The 13,421-nt window shown below is 41.0% G+C and overlaps 1 protein-coding gene across 1 annotated transcript in view; it reads right to left on the reverse strand.

Annotated features, from left to right (window-relative positions):
- SLC9A4 (solute carrier family 9 member A4) overlaps positions 1 to 13,421 on the reverse strand; it is a 37,931-nt gene that overhangs the window by 14,382 nt on the left and 10,128 nt on the right. Inside the window, exons 4-8 of the mRNA XM_075081933.1 lie at positions 10,809 to 11,026; positions 6,064 to 6,266; positions 4,824 to 4,910; positions 3,411 to 3,481; positions 931 to 1,092 (exon numbers count right to left, since the gene is read on the reverse strand). Of these exons, the coding sequence (XP_074938034.1) occupies positions 931 to 1,092; positions 3,411 to 3,481; positions 4,824 to 4,910; positions 6,064 to 6,266; positions 10,809 to 11,026 (741 nt within the window). The remainder of the gene's footprint in view (positions 1 to 930; positions 1,093 to 3,410; positions 3,482 to 4,823; positions 4,911 to 6,063; positions 6,267 to 10,808; positions 11,027 to 13,421) is intronic.

Below are 13,421 nucleotides of genomic sequence, written 5' to 3' on the forward strand. Positions count from 1 at the left end.
TTCCTTATAAACCCCTTTAAGTATTGAAGGGCCACAATAGTGCCTCCTCAGAGCTTTCTCTTCTCCAGGCTGAACAACCCCAACTCTCTCAGCCTTTCCACATAGGAGAGGTGTTCCATCCCTCCAGTCATTTTTGTGGCCCTCCTCTGGACCAGCTCCAACAGTTCCATGTCTTTCCTGTGCTGGGGGCCCCAGAGCTGGATGCAGCACTCCAGGTGGGGTCTCACCAGAGCAGAATAGAAGGACAGAATCACCTCCTGAAACCTGCTGGCCACACTGCTTTTGATGCAGCCCAGGATACGGTTGGCTTTCTGGGCTGCGAGCGCACATTGCTGGCTCATGTCCAGCTTTTCATCCTCCAGTACCCCCATGTCTTTCTCTGCAGGGCTACTCTCAATCTTTAATTGGATTAATTTGGTATGGAAGTACCAAAATATGGCAAGGCAGTTTGAGGGATTGGAAACCAAAGTAGCAAAAATTACAAATGCTAGAAGGAAATCTATTTTCAGCAAAAAATTGTGTTTGGGATACTGAAGTCAGGACCTGAGCTCTAAGCTCTCCTGTAGGTGTCTCAGCACCTAGCAGTGATGAGCAAAACTCACTGCCCAGCAAAGTGACGAGTACAGCCACCTTGAACCACTCAGAGTGGCTTCTGTGCCCGACACAAGATTTCTCTTCAGAACTGCCTATCATTGAAGAGAAACAGGGAAAATGTCCCTGGTTTTAATCTTCAGCCTGTGAACAAAAAGCCAAAATGCAAATATGATGAGCACCAAATTCCCAGCACAAACCAGCAGCTTCTCTTTTCATAACTGTCTTTTGTTGTTCCTATATTTCTATTGAATTGATAAAATCCCTTGGGCATTTCCTCATTTTTGTCCCCTTCCTTTTTGTCCCTACTTTGCAAAGGGTCAGGAGGTCAGTACTCACTGTAAAGCAGCTGTGGATGATTTTGAAATTTTCATGCCACTCTCAGCCATCTCGATGGCCAGTTTTATCTCCATCTTTTTGTACAATGACACGATGCTGGATTTGGGCCGGTGTTCCCGAATTAAGATTTTCTTCAAATACTTATTGTCAAACTTCTTAAATCTGCAAAAGAGATATTTAAAAATCAACGTGTAAAAAAAGGAAATGTGCTTTTATTTCTGTGGTACAAGCTAATCTTCATTCAAATGCACACATATATAATTCAGTGGTGGAAGCTGAATCTAAATTGGAGACACCTGTGGACTCCTGAAGGCCTAGTGAGTGGAGGCCTTTAGGGGGACATTTGGCATGGTCTCCTGGTCCACAGAGATTGCAAAGCCCATCAGACAAAAGAAAGAAACAAGCTGCAATCAGAGAATAAAAGAGGTTTGGGGTGTGTTTGCATATGACACCACCATATTTGTCAGAAAAGAATATGGCCAGTCTCCACGCTTTTGTACAAATGTTGTATTCTAGTAGGGCATAACAGCAGCAGCTGCTCTTACAGTAATCCTGGCCTATTCAGCCAGGCTCTAAATGGCACAGCAGTTACAGTAGTTTGGGCCCATTATGTTGCTGATAATTTTGAATCCTGACAATAAGAGCAAAGAAAACACATTTCTTTGTATCCTGAATAACAGAGAAATTGAATGGACCACAAAATACTATGTGCTCATATGCTGCAGATATCATAAAATACCGCTAATGTGTGGCATAATTTGAATGTGAATGTGTGTGTGCACTTTTGAACAGGTATGTGCTTTCAGGCAGACATTTAGCAGAACAGCAGATCTTCTTACATGTTTCCTTCAAAGGAACAGTTTACCGCTGCAAGGTAATGTGCTCCACAGTGCCACAAAAAGCACTACAGAGTTTGTACAACTTTTCTTAACAAAGGCTACTTTTTATACATTAATAGCAGAAATAAGTACACAAATGTTTCCACTGGGATTGGAGCTCTTTATGTTTTTTTTATGTAACAGAAAGCCTCCTGGAGTGTCATCACTTAGGTAACTAATTCTGATATACATATGCTAAATGTCTTTAAAGTTGTGTAGAAAAGTCTAGGGAATACCTTCTATTACAATCTTCTTACATTAAGTGTCTTCACATACAGCGTGTTTTTTTAACCTGCTCCTGCACTGAAACACTACGTTTATGGTTACCTGGGACAAAATTTTCTTTTCATAGCTGTTGGGTAGATGTGAGATAAGGGGATAACATTTTCTCACAGATCCATGAAAATGCAGTTATTTCAATGGAATTACTGTTCCAACAGGGATTTGTTTAGCTTATTGACTGCACACACAGTGCTGTGGTCCTAGCAGATGTCCTAAAGCTATGTCTGTACTGTAAGAGCCAAGAGGACATTTTAGCTCCTAGGTCCATTTATGTGCCCGAGCACATTATGTCATTACTCCTCACTGGGACAAGAACTGGATGCAAACCAGTCACCTTCTTTCCACTCTTAATTTCTGATTTCCATAGGGAGAAGCCCAGTCGTGAAAGGAGTTGCCATATGTCCCGACAGAGCCCCCTGGCTGGATTACTGGGGTCCAGCGCTAAAAGAAGAGACAGAGGAGTCCAGCACAGAAGTCTAGGCATAGCTAGGATAAATAGGGATAACTTTTAGCCCACAGCACCATAATAAGGTGTTTGTGGGAAAGGAAGATTAGTCTTTCCCCACACTTCCCTTCCCATGCTGCAGTGGTGGCCAACATGACCACAGGGTTCCCTTAGGGAAAAGGTAAAGGGAATGGCAGCTCAGAATGGCAGGTCCGTGTCTTCTGGGAAGTGCTTGGAAGAGCCACAAAGCTTCACAAAACCACCTCTTCCTGCTTATAGAAGACACAACTCAGGTCCTGCATTTCTGAGTGAAGACTACCTTGGCAGCATCTGCTTATGCTACTGGATATTTAAATTCAACCATTCCCTTCAGTACTCTAATTTTAAACATTACTGAATACAAAGGCCTGTAAGGACAGGTCACTGTTATTGAATCTGTACTCACCAACAAGGGATCATACGTGTTGCGGAAGCTTACAGAAAAAGTCAGTGAGGCACTGACACCTTACGTAGCTTCTGTTTTAAATCCAGACATAAAGGAGCACTGCCATGAATCTAAGATTTATTCCAGAGCTATGTGCTCAGGCTGATGTCTGCAGCATGAGTTCCTGTGCTATATTTTTTTTTCTTTCAGAAGGCTTATTTTCTGCTTGTTTGTACAGTAGCAATTCAGCAAGCAATATATGAGCACTGCACTCCCGAGAGATAACAGTTACTCAGGAGTTTTAAAAAGAGGTATTGCACATGACCCCAATATTTTCATGCTATTTTACCTTTATGGGGCACAAGATTGATTTCTTATTCTATTTACCTATTGTATTTTACATGATAGATAGGTTATTTTTTTATAGTAGGCTGCAATAAGAGAAGCTTACTTATCTCTCAGCTGATAATGACTCCAGTGTCCACAGATGTCTTCAATACCAGCCTTCAAATGATCCATCAACTACAGAAACAAACATGGAAAAAATTTAAGTGGCAAATACGGGAAAATAACGTCACCACAAACACGCAACTGTTGAGAGAATTTTGAGATGTTTTAATTGGAGGGTGTGAGTTAATTCTGAAAGCATGTACATTTCCTTCAAAAGGTTAAGATCCCACTGTGGCAACTCCTGTGCTTGGCTGCAGTGGCAATATTTTGATGGAAGTGACAATTCTGTCAGTCTGCTATCACCTTTTCCATCACCCAGCAATACATAGGCTCAAGTAAAGAACTCTGTCCAATGGAAGATGATACTGAGCATCCAATTGCCTGGTCTTCTTTGTCTACTGAGACCAAAAACTAAATTCAGGGTTCTGCCAACTAAGTTTCCCTTCTTCATGTGTGACCTCCCTGAGAGGGGCACAAGGCCAGGTACCCCATACCTTAACCTTTGCCTTGACTGACAAGTCCTCTGAGGATTTTGCAAATTCTTATGTGACTGGTACCTTCATTGCTGTTAACGAACAGGATTTTCAGTCATCTTTTGTGTTTCTAGCATTACAGAAACAGACAGAAAAATGGCCAGTCCTTACATACATATTGTTATAAGTGGTGCTTTTAAACCTAAATTCCTTTCAAAGTTAAGTGTAAAGGTTGAGTTAGTAAGAATTAAATGCACTTCAAATTTAAATCAGTTGAGGTGCTCTGATTTTGCTAATGTGTCTGTATGTGCTTAATTTTAAGGCACAATCTTTCTGTTAATTTCAAATTTTGTGAAAATTAAAGCATGTAAATATATTTTGTATAGTGTTGTTAAGTCAGTTTGAGCAGCTTTCTGTTATTTTATATAATGTTAATTTGGCAGCTAAAGCAAACCTTTGAGAGGGGAAAAGGTTGTTACTCAGAATAACTTGGAGCTAATTTTCAGACCAATGGCTCAACTCAATTCAGTTCAACAAAACTTGATTAAAGACTTTTAAGGTGTCAGTGGGTCTAGAACCAGTCAAAAGATGGCAACAAAGGTATCTGGCAAGTCTAACTGGGAAGGATGACGAGTGCGTTCTGTAAACGCTGCCTTTCCGTTTCTGTCCTCCCATAGTCACAAGTAGCAGGAAGTAAGGGCCCTGCTACACCATGACACTTGTGGTACGAGATTATAATATGATAGTCACTATGAATATAAATGAGATTATGTATTTTTAGAAAATCATGCCTATGGTTTCCTCCAAATGTTGTTAAAAGCATTCAGTGTCCAAATCCACTAAATGCCACTGCTACCAAATGCCTCCCTCTGTCCAGCTCTTTTGGAATAGCCTTTTTATTCTTATTTTTAGGATATCAACCTCTGATACAAAAAACTTACTCGCACATGAATTTCTTCATTGATAGACTCCTTTTTGTTGGTCTTTTTAACATCTAAATATCTGACCAATGGTCCAATTGTGATTCCCTGCATTTGGAACAAAGAGTGGAAATGTTAATTATCTTTTAGGAAAAAAAAAAAAAAGGATTTAATTTTAATCAGTTATGAAAGCCAAAGTCTTAGACACAAGAATGATCTATTACTTTTATGGAGACCTACAGAAGAGGATTAAACCCAAAAACTTCAAAAAAAATTACACACCAGGGTGTTTTTTAAGCGAGATTGTATTTATCAGCAGGTTTTAACTATTTAAAGTAACTGACACATTGCCAACCTTCTTCAAAGCAGCAGTCACTTGAATAAAAGCATTATAATTGTGAGGATATTACAATCTTGACACCTCTTACTTCAACATTTTCAGAATTTAATATTTTGGGGTTTGGTTTTTTTTCACTTAGAAACCATTTTCAGCTGTTCCCAATTCTTTTCTGCACTGCTACAGAACAGCATTAAAAAAGGGGAAATAGAAACAAAATGTTTTTTTCTGAAACATTCTGGCAGAATCTAAGTGTCTAACCGCAAGGGCATAGTGCCCCATTGGTGCCCTAGAGTATCTGAGATATTGGCATGGGAAAATACAGAGCATGGGACGCAAGACCTCCAGAGGATCCAGTTGTTCCAGGTACAGCAGTGTACACCGAGTGGAGTAAGCCAAACATCTGAAGGTAGACACCTGTTCTCAAAAATCTGAATTATTCACTCTATTTTTCTTTAATATTCTTTTACAAAGGATTTCAAAATGTTCTCATTTGGTCTCCAAGACGAATGAAGATAAAAGTAAAAAAATCAAAATCCTTCATAGAACTGACATATTGCTTTCTGTTCAGTCCGAGATACACCACTAGTAGAGAATAATTCTGTGTTGAAGTGTAAAGTTAAAATGCTTATTAATTTGGAAGAATTAGGAAGTGCCTGGGGAGTGAACATAAGATATTTTGGACACAAAGTGCCCTTTTCCCTGAGTATTTTAGAATACACAGCTTTTCAATACAAACTTTCTGAAAAAGTTATCTAATAATACCTAAAAAGCCTTGAAAGAGTAATTATACACTGCAGTGCTAAATCTGGCCATAAAATATGATAGCTTGTCCTAGTTTAAGAGTAAATTCAATGCAATCTTACTATGAAGCTTTATGTCACCTCTAATACATGAAAGCAATCCGTTAAGAAATACACTTACTTGGATGAACACAGTGAAATATATAACTACAAGAGTAGAAGTAATGAACAATTTTTTTCTTGGGAAGAGGTTCACTGGAAGCAAGAATGCAAGAGAGAAGCTGCTGGCTCCTCGAAGGCCACTGTAGGAAATAATGAGTTGGTCTTTGAAGGTGAAAGGATATGTTCGGAACTTGTTACTGATGTAGAAGAGAGCAAATACACCTAGGAGGGGAAAAAAACCACAACTATTATTAATCAAGGAGAAAAGGAAAATATTGAAAGAAAAACAACATCTTGACTCAGGCAGATGTTGACAGAAGTTTCTTTTCAGTTTTGGGTTCTTGTAGCTTCTCTTTGACCAACTGCTGAATCTGTTTTATGTGAAATAATCTCCTACAAAAGACTGTGGTTCCTAACTGCTTCAGGACTTAAATTTACTATGCAGTTTAGAAGTGAAATTAGGGGAAAAGGTTTACTTTCTATATTTATGTTGCACAGTTCTCCTCCGAAGTGTTCTGGAGACAAGACAAACCACTGGATGAGTTTTTCCTGTGCCTCCCCTTGCAATGTTTCCTGTTTTCTGCACAGTATCTGCTCCAAGTGTTTGAACAGTGCTTTACCAACAAGTCCTGTGGACAGGTTCATTGAAAGGCAAAGAATAATAGCATTTTAATTTTTAAACCTCTGGCTTACCGTGTCTCTAATTCTCTGCTTATTTTTCAAATTTCATTTTGCTTTTAATAAAAGTTAAAATTAATCAGACAACCTGTGACTGTGTAAGGACTGCAGCTTTTCTTTATAGAGTACATCTAGCAATTTGCTTGATTTAATCTTCTTCATCTTCCATAGGAAACACGTATTCTCTATTTTGTGTGGAAACTGTTAAATTACTGAAGTAAAAGCTGACAAATGCTGATAATTACTGGTGTTATTTTACACAGCTGTTGCTGATAAACTCAGTGTATTATTATAGGTAAGGCCAGAAGCAGTATCCTGTTATATGGGTTGCTGGATGCCACTTTATGTACATCTTTTTTTGGCTACTTATAACTATGCTAAATATCAGCTACTCAGACTGAAACTGCATATGTGAGGTATCACCCTCAGGCCAATTCTTTTTACTTTATTCAAGCTTCAGAGAAACTGATGTAATCACTTTAGCAAACAAATTTAGTGGAAAATATTTTGACTTTCATCTGGAAGGCTCTAGCACTCCCCTTTGTGTTTGAAAGAAGGATGAACCTGTGGCAGCAAAATAGCTTTTGTGTCAGATAAGCACTTTTTCCATCTTGATTGAAAGGATATTCCAATATAGACTCTGAAAGTAAGCCTTTAAAAACTTAGAGGTCATTCTTGGTCCAGAATTAGCAAGAAAATATTTAGTTACTTTCTTTTTGCTGTCAGTCTGCAAGAATCGTACCTCCTCTACTGTTAAGTACTTGTGTCATCCCTATATAACAGTGGTTTAGATGTGTGTACTTGAACCTTCATGTACTTGAACCTTCACAGGTTTCCTCTTTCCTCTTTTTCCTCAGGTTAAATGCCTTCCTGAAGGGCTCTTAGGCTTAAAAGGCAAAGGTCCTGAAATGTGTATGGGCTTTGAGGGTCAAGCCAACATCTTCTTCTTGGTCTGATATTCTTCTGACTGAGAGATAAGCCACCTGAGAGATTTAAGAAATAGCACCTTAACCTCAGATGTTTGATGCCAACACTCATCTGGTCCCAAATGTTAGACTCAGGGTACTGTAGGCTGGAAAGAACCTTTGGAGGTTGTCTAGACCAAGTCCCTATGCAAAGCAGAGCTAATCAAATCAGGTTGCTCAAAGCTCCAGTCAAGTCTTGAATGCCTTAAGAACTGAAAGCTGGGCCACTGTTACAATATGGGATCACCCTCATGTTAAGAAATGGGTTTCTACCGTCTAATCAGATTTTCCCATGTTCCAGCTTGTGTCTGTTTCCTCTTGTCCTATTGCTGTGCACCTCTGCGAAGTGTCTGGCTCCATCTTCGCTCTTTCCTCTGTTCGGGTACTTGTAGAAAGCAAGGTCTCTCCTGTGCCATATCTTCCCCAGGCTGCACAGACTCAGCACTCTCAAACTCTCCTTGTACGTCCATGCTCCAGCCTCAGACCAGGCTAGTGACCTATTGCACTTGATCCAGAAACTCCATGTCCTTCCTGCACTGGGGAACCCAGAACCAGAGAGCACTCTGGAGACAACACACACTTCCACCTGTGCTGAAGAGAGGGTAAGAAACATTTTGCTGGACCTGCTCTCTACACACTTGCTAATGTAGCTCAGGACATGGTTGGACGCCTTTGTCACAAGGACATAATTCTGGCTTGTGCCCAGCCTGTTGTGTACCAGGCCAGGTCCTTTTCTGCAAAGTTGCTTACTAGACTTCAAGCCTATACTGGTGCATAGAGTTTTTCCAACCCACATGTAAGTCCTTGCGTATGCTCTTCTGCTCTTCTTGAACTTCATGAGCTTTCTGTCAGCCCATTTCTCCAACCTGTCCAGGTCCTTTTGAATGGAAGCCATCCAGAATATTGACTGGTCCCTGCAGTTTGGTGTCAGCCACAGTCTTGCTCAGTGTGCACTCCATTCCATCCTCCAGGTCATTAACAAAGATGTTAAAAAAATATTGGTCCCTGTACTGAGTCAATTCCCTTCCCACATTATCAACCACTTCAACTGGCCAAAATCTGCTCTTTGAAGTCCAGGATTGTAATTCTGCCATTTGTCAGCTTGCTCACTCCTCTCAGGAGTCTCATGGTCACTGCAGTTATGGCTGCCCTCAGTCTTCACATCTTCAGCCATTTCCTCCTTCTTCGTAGAGTGGTAGAGAAGACGAGGCATATTGTCCAGTTGATTCATCAACCAGTCTCCAGCAACTATCACTTGCTTTTTCCTCTCAGCCCCTTTTTGCCTTTCCCGTCAGGGCAAGCTGGCCCTGATGAATGACCTGACAAGTCTTGTTCTTCCTCAATACCATAGCAGATGATGCAGGGCCAATGCCTAGAGCTTGAGCCTGTGCTCTGTATGTAAAGATAATATAGGCGGGGGCTGAAGATTGGAGGAGGTGGTAACAAGTGCCCAATGTAGATTTCTGCCCCCCAGGATGCCCCAGAGGGGCCTCTTTTGATTATAAATGAAGCATGGGGGAACTAGCCTACTAACTTAGTTAGCCAAGGTAGGTGCCTAAATTTCAGTAATCAGAATATCTCCTCCAATGCCATCTGATGGAATATTTTGATTTCTTATTTTCTTTAAAAATACAAATTACTTTGAAAACTCCTACTGAAATTCAAAAATAATGTTATTAGGATGGCCAATTCAGGCACTCAGAAGTTAAAAAGGTCAGAAATAAGGTTGCCTGTGTAACTGTATTTTTGGGTGTCCCATGTGTACTACTTCCAAAACATCTTTCATTACAAAAGTATCATTCACTCGTGTTTTTAACTTAAGTGACAAATAACAGTGGCTGAGTAGGGTGTGTTCCATAATTCATCACCTCTCTAGAAGTAAATGCATTTGCTTTCTGCTGCAGTAGTTGTAACTTAATCTGATGCAGAATATTAAGGTTCAGAAAGGGTATGGCATAATTCATGGGTAACAGATGCAAAACAGACCCCTATATAGAGCAGGAAAGGAGTGTGCCCTCTCACATGCCTCATGCAGTGACTGTAGATGCTGAGGAAGTAGGAGGTGAACAGAGCTCAGAAAGTGGCCAAGTTTGCAAGCCTTTCCTAATCAGGATAGCCTGCAGGCTCTGTTGAGGACACTGCTAGAAGGTTGGTCTGACCCAGTAGGTAATTTCTTCTTTTCTTATATCATCTAGGGTGTTTGGATAGTTGAGGGAGAAGATGGCAATGTATTGCCTCTCTGCTTCCACAGTTGCAGTAAATTGGCTAACAGGCACAAAGGCAGCTCATACAAGAAGTCTGCCAGGCTGCCACCACCTCCAGAACACCACCAGCCTTCTTACAGCTCCTCCTTTTTCAACATTGCTGTCAACCCGTCCTGGACATTAGGAGATGAAAAATTGTGTCCCACAGGTCATGTGGTATCATCTATAAACTGCCCTGCCCGTGCTGGAGGAATCCCAGTCTCACAGATTAATGAGTAGAAGACCTTTGCAGCAATGGGGAGATACTGTGTGTTGAAATTGAGTCATTTTAAACAGGCAGTCTTTTCTAGCAGTTTCAAACCTCAGAGTTGACTTGTGAGGAGCAGTAGCATAGCATGGTTGGCCTATATGTGGTATAAAGAAAGAAATAGAGTTCAGTTATCTATCAGTGCTAAATTTCACCTTCCCTCTTCTTCAATGCCTCCAGCACTCCTGGCCGAAAACCTGCAGTGCTGTAGCACCAAAAGTGTGGTGCTGTACCTAATATAATTAGTAAATTAATTACAGTGTGTGATGAAATCATTATGAAGGTCACTTACCGAAGGGCACATAGTTAACTAGAGATATAAGCATCTATATAGTCATAATCATGGCAATATTTTAATTTTGCTTAAAATATTCCATTCTCGCCTAATAATGAAGTCTGTGATTGAAGACTGCCATTCAGATTTGTCTGGGGTTTTTTCCCCCTTTTCCTCCATGTGTAGATCTGTGGAATTAACTTGTCAGTACCCTAAGCCTAGTAAATTTGTTATTAAACCGGTTATGCCAGTCTGCACAGACTTTTCTAACATACCCTTGCACCAAAGCATTTCTCTCAGAGGTGCAGAGAAGGTTGCCTGCAAAAGCTAACTTACTCAGTGTCCGCCAAAGGAGACAGAAAAGCAGAGTGAAGCAAATGAAGGCCCAGTTCCACTCATGGTTTTTCCCCACTGTAGACACTCCCATGAACACAAAAATCAGGGTCTCACTGACGCTGCTCAGCATCTTCATGAAATATTTTATTGTGGTATAGGAATTCTGGGAAACGTTCTCCTCCACATATTTTTTCATTGTCACTGCACATGCTGTCATCCTGTACCAGGAAAAACATCAGAGATCAGCAACAACCTATTTTTTTTTCATTTAAGTACAACCTCAGCTTTCATTACATGCACTCTCCATCACCAGCCTCTGACCTTCCTAATATCAAGAAGCATTTTATTTCTTCAGTAATCTTAGCTATTTCATTAGATAGGAGAGCACCTTCATTCACATTTAAAAATCCATTTTGCATACAGGAAAAAGGAAGCAAACAAGTCAGCCTACCCGACAAGGAAATGAGGGTATCACATTCCAGTTCAAAGTCCGTTTTATCCTGAATGCCTAACACACAGCCACCAAGCACCAAATATTTGAGTCTCAAACGAAGGGCAAGTAAGTTTTGTACCAGCCTATGGACAGATTTGTTAGAGGGACATAACCTGCCTCTTGGTGATCTTCTCCTTTGAGGTGGTGGTGTGAGGCCATGGTGGTAGTCCTATGCCAGGGCCAAAGCTCCTGGTGGCTCCCTGCCAGCTGGCTGGCAGATCAGCAGGGCCAGGGTAACCTTCAGTGACTCTCCACTCACAGCAGGGGGAAATTCAGTTACCCTACAGAGGTGTCCTCCCTCCCTTTTCGTTACCCAGGGTGTGGAGAATGTGCCTAAGGAAGCAAAGGGATGTTTTCCACCTCTTTGCTGTTAATGAAGAATAGAGCCTGCTTCAGAAGCATCAGCAGCCACCCAGCACTGACACTGGTAACAATCAAATGGAGCAGCAGTCTTTGAGCAGCCCCACTGAAGGGAGTCTCCTCTTCCCCCCTTCATTTTCCATTTTCATAGGTAATAGATAGATTGAGTGCTATGCTAGTAACATATTCATCATCTATCTAGTTTCTACTGATATTGTTTTAGTCTTTGGGGGCTTCTTGTGATGATATTTTTCCAAACTTGTGAATTCAGAGAATGCTGACTGTTCATTAAATAACCCTTCATCTAGTTTCTGCTCATTTAATTTCCACTGAAGAAATCTCAAGGGTATTCTGGTGGAGCTGAGACATTTAGCAGGTCCAAGGACATTCTAAGACAAGGCCATTAGGCATTAATGTTTAATACTGTTGACTTTTACAGACACATACGTAATAAACTTTTATGATTCAAGTGAAAAATGAATGAATTCCTCAATAATTCAGAAGGGTGACAATAAGACCCTATCCCTAAAACAAGCAATAATTTCCTTAATGAAGAAGTAAGAATAATAAATCCCAATTATATTAAATTCTTCTATTACTAATAATTTCAGCACTCTAATAAAAATAAGAAGCAAAAGAAATAAAGAGTCATGTAGTCTAGTGTAATGAATAAGCAGGGAAGCAGATTTTTGGGCAGTGCAGGTCGGAAAGGGTCCATATGGTATTAGTGCTCACTACATATAGAGTAGATCTAACCCTGCTCAACTAAAGTCACCAGTCACCTCAATCAGATAAAATGTGTTGGGTATGCGAAGCATAGTACAAGACTCCTCTGCTTTGTCTAATTGCTCAGAAAAACAGATCTCCTGTCTAACTATTTTTTTAATATGGTTAAATATTCAGATATTGCTTCCCAGGGCCATTCTGTAAAGGCTGATTTTACAAAGCCAATTCTGCTCTGAAGCTGAACAAATTGGGGCTGTTCAGCCTGGAGAAGAGAAGGCTGCAGGGAGACCTTATTGCAGCCTTTCAATACTTAGAGGGGGCTTATAAGATAGTGACAACATTTTTAATAGGATCTGTAGTGATAGGAAAGAGGTAATGGCTTTAAACCAAAAGAGGGTAGATTCAGACTAGATATAAGGAAATGAGGGTGGTGAAACACTGGCACAGGCTGCCCAGAGAGGCGGTAGATGCCCCATCCCTGGAAACATTCAAGGTCAGGCTGGACAGGGCTCTGATCTAGTTGGGGATGTCCCTGCTCACTGCAGGGGGGTGGACTAGGTGACCTCTAAAGGTCCCTTCCAACCCAAACCATTCTATGATTCTGTGAAATCAGGGTTTGACAAGTGGAGGTGAGTAAATGCACCTGTCTGGACATCAACAGCCACACGCTTTTATTTGCTAGGTTTAAACTGGTTTGTCCTCAATAAATGGAACTACCTCTCTGGAGCACCAGGGCCTGCAAGGCCCAGCGTGCAGACTCAGAGCCAACACAGGCCGTGCAAGGCTGCTGCCACCCACCAGTTGCGCACTGGCTGCAGCAGCCAGCAGCACTAGCTGGAGCACTTACCACCATCAGGTTCCCATTTTCTTACACTTGGCTGTTTGGTGAGGTATATTTGAAATTCACCTACCAGCAGTTTTCTTGTAAAGCCTCTCACTTTCATCTCTATTCCTTCCATTCTCTTCTGACTCCTTTCCTGACACTGTCCTTCCCACAATACTCACCCTCGCCACATTTACTGCGGTTGATAAAC

Source organism: Phalacrocorax aristotelis, chromosome 1, assembly GCF_949628215.1.
Source record: "Phalacrocorax aristotelis chromosome 1, bGulAri2.1, whole genome shotgun sequence".
Taxonomy (NCBI): domain Eukaryota; kingdom Metazoa; phylum Chordata; class Aves; order Suliformes; family Phalacrocoracidae; genus Phalacrocorax; species Phalacrocorax aristotelis.